At 41.8% G+C, this 8,787-nt stretch overlaps 1 protein-coding gene across 1 annotated transcript in view; it reads left to right on the plus strand.

The window, feature by feature from the left end:
- Window positions 1-8,787, plus strand: part of LOC101858627 (carbohydrate sulfotransferase 12) — a gene marked incomplete in the record, with an annotated part of 44,310 nt that overhangs the window by 29,299 nt on the left and 6,224 nt on the right. The window contains 2 exon segments of the mRNA XM_005098095.2: window positions 568-762; window positions 7,688-7,861. Of these exon segments, the coding sequence (XP_005098152.2) occupies window positions 568-762; window positions 7,688-7,861 (369 nt within the window).

Here is an 8,787-nt window from a genome sequence, read left to right on the forward strand (position 1 = left end):
CACACATGTGTGCGTTTCGATAACCCCGTCAAAACATACATACTATCTACTTACTTACTTATTCACTTACTCACGTACTCACCCACCTGCCCTTCCCAGCTCACACCCTCACTCACTCACTCACCCACCCACCCATCAAATTATAACCTGTTGTGATTCTTTTAGTACAATAGGTATGTGTTTGGTGGAAGTCATTTGCAGGATTTACGAACGTTCTTAATTTACGATGTTTCTATCGCTTGTCCTGACTCCCCTCCCCCCAGCTCCATTAAAAACAAATTAAGTGAAAAAATCAACAAAACAGAGACAAAACAAACAAAAATGCCGAAGATCACTTAAAAAACATAACAACAACCCCCCCCCCCCCAAAAAAAAAAAAAAAAAAAAAAAAGATAAAAAAAAAAAGATTTAAAAAATTACTTCAGCAGTCGCAACAACAACAGCAACAACAACAACAATAACAATAACAATAACAATAACAACAACAACAACAACAACAACAACAACAATAACCTATCCAGAAAACCATACAGTTATTGTCTTTATGTGTTCGTCTTAACTCAACAGACTCCAGGCTGCGGCCAACGACAGCCACAACCTCCGTCGACAGCACGTGATCAGCCACTGCTCGCGCAAACATGGTGACCAGTGGTCATCTCGCAAACAGCGCGTGCCCAAATTCTCCACCTCGCCCATCATTTCCACAAAACACGGGCTGATGTACTGCCCTGTCGGCAAGGTGGCATCCTCCTACTTCACCAGGTAAGTATAATACGGCACGTGGGTGGTTGGCGGGTGCTCTGTTGTGGTTTGCTCCTTCTTTCTTACGGGAACTTCATAATAATATAATAATAATATATAACGTTTGTATAGCGCATTTCCAAAAAAGTAGCTCAATGCGCTTTACATTGGAATACCCATTTTTCAAAAACCTTTCTTACTACTTCCTTTCTTCTCATGCAATATACATTAATGCACACACACACACACACACACACACACACACACACACACACACACACACACAGACTATTTTCATCCAGACATAGGAACAGAACAACTATAATGAAAGATAACGTTAAAAGCTTATGAAGGATAGGCCTGTAGGAACAGAAAATGTTTAAGATGTCTTTTGAAGCTATCAAGTGTTCTTATTTGTCTTAGTTTCATGGGTAATCTGTTCCACATAAATGGACCAAGATATGAGAAAGATCGCTCTCCATATGATTTGTATGATTTTACAGGTGTCACAAGTAGGGTGTTATCGTTTGATGATCTTAGGTTTCTCCCTGGTTTATATATTAGAACTGATAAGTTCTTGTAGATAAAAAGGGGCAGTTTTATTTACACATTTGAAACACATGACGCAGATTTTAAATATTATTCGTTCTTTTACAGGGAGCCAATGCAGTTCTTTTAATAATGGAGTGACATGGTCTCGTTTTTTTAGATCTTGTTATCAGTCTGGCGGCATTGTTTTGAAATACTTGTAAACCATTCCAATCTAGATAGGATAAGAGATGTTACCAGTGTTTTTGTTGTCTCTTCGTTTAAGTACTTTCGAACTAGGCCTATCCTTCTCTGCTGAAAATAAAAGGATTTGGACAGAGATCCTACAAACGAGCCCATTGATAAGTGGTGGTCAATATATACACCGAGATTCCTGACAACTTCTTTACTAGATGTCATATGGCGATATAAATCAAAGCTCACACTTTCCAGATCTTTATTTAATCGTGGATTTTTTAATAAGAATGATGTCTGTCTTTTCTTTGTTTAGTTTCAACTTGTTGAAAAAAAAGGTATAAAGCTCTCCAAACGTCGAGGTAGCCGTGCAGTCTCGGCATTGAGAAGAATAGGACTGACGTGGTGCTAGCGTGTCGTACGAGGCGACAAAATGGCGAACCAGGTAGTGACTCCTGAAACAGAGTCATCCTTCCTCCAGGTCGGGAGTTGAGTCATGAGGCTAACAACCTCTCTCGTAAAAAGAACCTGTTACAGAAACACATACAAGCAAAAACCATTATCTCTGCTTGGCTGATCGTGGATCTTCTCCAAATGGAGAGTTTATGATGCAAGGCAGTGAAAGCCGAAAGGAAGATGCTCGGCAGAAGCCTCCACCATCATCTAAGTCCAAGTCTCTTCGGGTCAGCTCGTGGAACGTTAGGACCCTTTATGAATCTGGAAAAACTGCACAAGTTCTCCAAGAAATGCACTGATACCAACTACACATACTGGGAATCAGCGAGACCCACTTGAACCAGTCTGGACAGAAGCGAATGAAAGAGGGGGAGGTTTTTATTTATTCAGAAAATTACAGTGATGGACCACACAGGGAAGGAGTAGTGATGATCATATCAAAAACAGCTCAAAAGACATGCAGGGGCTGGGAAGCACATGACATGGTCCAGGATCATCATGGCCTCATTTGGAACTAAGAAAGAACTCAAGGTAAGAGATGGTAGGAAGAAGGTCATTAACATGAACATCATACAAGTGTATGCTCCAACCAATGATGCAGAAGTGGAGAATAAAGATGACTTCTACAACCGCCTGCAGAAAGTTATGGACAAACTTCCAGGTAAGGACATCAACATTGTCATGGGGGATCTAAATGCAAAGGTAGGTTCGGACAATAGTCACAACGAGGAAATCATGGGCAGACACGGATTAGGAGAGGCAAATGACAACGGAGAAAGGTTACAAAACTTCTGTACATTCAACAACGTGGTCATTGGAGGTACAATCTTCCCACATAAAAGGATTCACAAGGCCACTTGGGTCTCCCCGGACGGAACAACGGAAAACCAGATTGACCACTTTTGCATCTCTCGAAAGTTTAGACGCTCACTGGAGGACGTCCGAGTCTTACGAAGAGCAGACGTCACATCAGACCAACATTTGATCCTTGGAAAGATGAAACTAAAACTGAGAAGATATGCACAAGTCAAAGCTGGAAATGTCTACAGTATGAAGTGAGCCTTCTGAAAGACCCAATAAAGAAGAATGAGTTCAAGTTTGAACTGAAGAACAGATTTCAAGTCCTTCAAGATCTGGATGAATGTGAAGTCAACGAACACTGGGATAAGATAAGAGAGGCAGTAAATGCAACTTGCCAGAGCACCCTAGGACACAAAGACAACACCGGGAATGAATGGATTTCACAGGACTCTCTAGACAAAGTCAAAAGAAGAAGAGAGCTGAAGGCTCAAGTCAACAAAAGCCGTACCCGAACTGAGAAACTCGCTGCACAACAAGAGTACGCCGAAGTAAACCGGGAGGTAAAGAATTCCATCAAGAAGTACAAGAAAACCTGCCTGAATGGCCTGGCCGAAAAGGCTGAGAAAGCAGCAACAGACGGGCACTTACGGATTGTACACCAGACTACAAGAACTCTTTCAGGTAGGTTCAGCAAGCCCACTCGACCAGTGAAAAACAAAGAGGGAAAGACTATCTTCAACCCAGAGGGGCAACTTAACCGATGGAGAGAACACTTTGATCAACTATTGAACAGACCACCTCCAGAAAACCAACCAGAAATTCTTCCAGCCAGAAATGACCTCCCAATAGTCACGGAACCACTTTCAAGAGAGGAAATTGCAGCCCGCTATAAAAACACTGAAATCCCACAAGGCAGCGGGTCCCGACCAAATACCACCGGAAGCCCTTAAGGCAGAGAAAGATAGGTTTGTGGAAATTCTCTATGCTCTGTTTGAAAAGGTTTGGCAAAAGGAGGAAATACCATAAGACTGGCCACCTAATCAAGCTGCCAAAGAAAGGAGATCTCAGCAATTGTAACAACTACAGAGGCATTACACTCCGGTCCATACCTGGGAAAGTCTTCAACAAGATACTCCTAGAGAGAATCAAGCTGGCAACAGATGAGAAGCTTCGAGGAAACCAGGCAGGATTCCGCAAAAACCGATCATGTGTGGACCAGATCGCTACTCTGCATATCATTGTTGAGCAATCGCTTGGATGGAACTCACCACTCGTGGTCAACCTCATTGACTATGAAAAGGCGTTTGACAGCGTGGACAGGGAAACTCTGTGGAAACTCATGCGGCATTTTGGAATACCTAAGAAGGCCACCTATGATGGAACAAACTGCGAAGTCTTCCACGAAGGACAACTCTCAGAACCATTCCAGGTACAGACAGGAGTGCGACAAGGATGCTTGCTCTCTCACCTTTCCTTTTCATACTGGCAATTGACTGGGTCATGAAAGAAGCCACCAGAGGCAAACGTAAAGGAATACAATGGACCCCTTGGCAGCAGCTGGACGACTTAGACTTCGCCGATGACCTTGCGCTGCTCTCTCACACACATGCTCAGATGCAAGAAAAGACCGAGGAACTCAACAGCCTATCAAGGAGTGTTGGCCTACGTATACATCCAGGCAAGTCAAAAGTAGTGAAGCTAGGAAAAGTTTCAAGCCCTGCTGTGTCAGTGGAAGACACTCCCCTGGAAGAAGTAGACTCCTTTACCTACCTTGGAAGTGTCATCGATGGTAAAGGTGGAACCGAGGCAGACGTTAAAGCGAGAACCGCCAAGGCAAGGTCAGCCTTCAAGCAATTATCAAAAGTCTGGAAAGCAAGCAACATCTCACTGCGCACCAAGATTCGACTCTTTAACGCCAACGTCAAGTGCGTGCTCCTCTACGGCTGCGAAACTTGGAAGACAACGAAAACAGTACTGAATGAAGTTCAGACTTTCATCAACAGCTGTATGAGGAGTATTCTAAGAATTAAGTGGCAGGATAGAATAAGAAATGAAGAGCTGTGGGAAAGGACAGGACAAAAGGATATAGAAGTAGAAATAGGACTAAGAAAGTGGCGATGGATGGGACACACCTAAAGAAAGCCCAGCGGAAACATCACAAGACAGTCACTGCAGTGAAACCCACAAGGAACACGAGGCAGGGGTAGGCCGCCGGAAACATGGAGGAAATGCGTGGAAAGGGACATGAGAGAAATGACGAGCTTGGAAGGATGGCTCAGGACAGAGATAAATGGAAGGAGCTTGTATGTGGCCTATACCCTGCCAGGGGTGAAAGGCATTGATGATGATGAAACGTCGAGGAATATCATTTATTAATCTTCTGTTTCCTCATCATTGCGTTTTTGTCTTGAAATTGTCTTGCTCTTACACTACTTATATTTTGTTGATCGATAATATCGTGTCAGTGGATTGTTGGTGGTTGCTCTGGCATAGTTTCGTCCTTCTTTCCTATCGTCAAAAATCAATCGTCCGCACTTGATCTCCTCTCTCCTTTTGTTGTATGTTACCCTCCAATCTTCGGCATTTATATTGCCAATTTGCATTGTTAGAGCCGAAAAACTCTTTCTAAAACTAAAACGTAAACCCGTGTCATGACGAATAACACCACTCAGGCAAGTTGTGATTAATGGCGTCACTAAATCATTGTTATTCATTCCCCTTGTGTTAATTGCGAACACGTTTACGCTATAACAAAACTTTTATTCGAAATTTGAATCACCACTAATGGCCCCATTCACAGACTACTCGTAACACGACACCGTATGAAAGAAGCGGAATTCTGTAATCAATATTGGGGCGCATAGTCGTTATCATGCTGGACAACGGAGCGGATGGCCCTGGTTCGATGCTTAGTGGGGCGTTTTGAACATGGGTTGTTTTGCAGAGTTTCTCAGGCTCTTCGCCCATTGTGTCCTATTAAAGATGGATATTAAATTCGGTGGCCTTGCATTGTAAACAACCTTACAGTGCTGAAAGGGGCGTTAAATCAATACAGCATTATCTTATATGACGTAACGCTGGGCGCTTCGCTGTCCAATGCACAACCCCTGAGTTAGACACCAGTGAGGGGATTGGAGCGTAAAACACCTTCATAAAAAAAACTTATACAGTGGCCAAATAATGACAATCAATATTGTGAATGTGTGTTTCAGTTGCCTTCTACCCCGATAAAAATCTGATGAATTGTGGTAACCTGATAACTGGAACTGAATTTCACTGAGATCAGATTCATATGTGTGGCGTCATGGTGAAGCCAGACGCTCGTCAGAATGATGGAATTGAAGAAAACGACATTTTAAAGAAGTTTGGGAAAATTGAACAGACGTTGTGTTTTTTTTAGCTTTGCGCCTTTTTGTTCACTTTTAACACTTTTCAATTTTGATTTTATTGACAAACGTTGATCAAAGGCGCAAAAATGTAACAGCTTCCAAGGCTTTGGAAGTCACCACATTTTAAAAGCAATTTTCTTGCTAATTTTACTCCTGACACCTCTCAACCTTCATATCCTTCAATTGCAAATACCTCGATTTTCTTTTTTCAAGATAGATGGGTATTTGTTTGCATTAAATAAACAAGCTATTAGATTATACCAATTAGTCCGAATGCCCCCAAATTGACGGGTGTCTGATTCTATCGGGACGCAACATACGTATTGTCACTGTCAGTGTGTTCTGAAACCATAATTCATTACAGTACAGTATTTAATACATCGAAAAAATCATTCCAGTTTCATTAGGCCTCTCCTGACTCAGCAAGCACTTGTGTGTCCGTTTTGCAGACTTTTGTGGACGTGCTGACGTGTGTTACTCTCTTCTAGTTTCAGTTCCCGGGAAATTTTATGCATACTATGGTCGCTTTTAAGCACAGGGGGGCTAGATATATAGCAAGCAAGCCCTTTTTAGCGTATCTATGCATACATTTTAGATTCCGTATTGTATGTTATAGCAGTAATAGCAATAATGTCCTCAGCTCATGATGTATGAGATGTAGCACTGACATTTCTGGGATCCATCGAAAATAACTATTCCCGTGAGAGGGTGGCAATAATGCTTCTACTGTTGTTTATTCATTCTCAAGTCATTACTGAAATGAACCAGAGACATAGAGACAATGGGGCACTGACCATTGCTACTGATTAATTCATACGCACTACTCTTTTTCTTCTTTTTTTTGGTCACAGTACTGCCTCTGAAATAAGGATAGAATGATGAGAACTGCGTATACAGAAATATAAATAAACGTGTTTGAGCTGCTCAAAAAGAGTTTATCTTAGAGTGGCGAAGCAATCGCGAAAACATTATTTTTCCACATTTATCAATTTGACAATACAGATCATGTTTTATGGTAGAAAATGAAACCTAGAAGTTCATTGCCCTAAATCAAAGTGTTGTACTAAGGTCTCTTTGAATATACAATGTGCCCCCCCTCCCTAAAAACATCACTTGTAGATAACTATGTATAATTAATAGTGTTCATTTTGGTCTGGCTGATCTAAATGAAACCAATTGCATCTAAAAGGTAATTCAAACACATTTAAGTTAATGCCAAACATTTTAACCATTGAATCGTCATTTAAAAAAAATCCAAACAAATAAGGGAATAAACCTGTTTTACTCGTTTGCTCAGACAACAACAAACTATTTCTACTGACAAAAACAAAAGCCCCCAAAACCTGTGTAAGTTTTTGTGTGTGAGTGTGTGTGTGTAGGGAGGGGGGGTTCGAAGGAGGCTTTGGGTGTGCGTGTATACGTGTGTGGTGTGTGTGTGTGTGTGTGTGTGTGTGTGTGTGTGTGTGTGTGTGTGTGTGTGTGTGTGTGTGTGTGTGTGTGTGTTTACATATAGGGATAATACGTCACCAAAACAATAACAACAAGTGGCAGTGACAGTTGTTGGTCTCATCCCTCAGATATGTCATCACCCTAGACCAGCCTGGGCCGATGACGTCACCATACGACATCCCGATCCAGAAAGCAGGAAGGGATCGTTGTCAAAATCTGGCCTCTTTGGGTAACTCGGACAAGGCCGTAACCTTCCTTCAAAAGGCGGTCAAGGTCGTATTCGGACGTAACCCGTTTTCCAGGTGAGGATAATCATAAAAGGGAGGTAAGGACAAAGGTGAGAGTTAACGTGGAGGGTGGCTGTGGTGTGATCAGAGTGAGTCGAGAAGGTATAAGGATAGTGTCAACTTAAAAAGGAATGAAGGTTTCATTTTGTCTTTGTTTAAGTTCAACGCTCGTCTTAGTTTGAAAGAAATGTGGTTTCCATGGAGTAGCATAGACTGGTCCAACGATAAAATGTAAAATAATAGCGAAGAAGGACGTAGAAAACAGTACCCAAAGCCAATGCATCTTGAATGAAAGAACACCTTAAGTCTGCTTTAATAAAAAACAACAAAGATTACGTCTTTAGAGCCCACTCCATCGTGGTTCTAAGCTCTTCACAATAAAATAAGATTTAAATTAACGTTTTCATGCACAGTGGCTTATTCAACATACACCAATCCTTTCAAATACTTAATATATAGACCCGTAATCTGACAAGGAACACATACATAACAAGACAGTTTGTGTTCCGGGAACAGATCTTTTTGGGGGGCTATTCATGATTTATGAGTATGTGTCTCAGTGTGTGTGTGTGTGTGTGTGTGTGTGTGTGTGTGTGTGTGTGTGTGTGTGTGTGTGTGTTTGGGGGGAGGGGGGTTTACATAAAAATACCGTGCTCGCGTGTATGGCTCTATGGAAGAGAGAGAAAAGGAAATCAGGCTCAACAGAGAACGTGTGAGAGAACAGATTTAAAGACTATCTTTTATCTGTATACGTTTGCATAGAGAATGAAAAATTAATGTGATTGTGGGAGAGACGAGGAATGCAAAGCAAAACGTATTTCCCAAGGGTAAACATTCTGACCAGGAACGGTAAAAAAATCGAATCTTTAATCCCACGACGTTAAACCCATCGACTTAATCGTTAGCCTCAAAGGAGGGGAAGGAGAGACACACCATGAGAT

This window comes from Aplysia californica, unplaced genomic scaffold (genome assembly GCF_000002075.1).
Source record: "Aplysia californica isolate F4 #8 unplaced genomic scaffold, AplCal3.0 scaffold00172, whole genome shotgun sequence".
Classification (NCBI taxonomy): Eukaryota; Metazoa; Mollusca; class Gastropoda; order Aplysiida; family Aplysiidae; genus Aplysia; species Aplysia californica.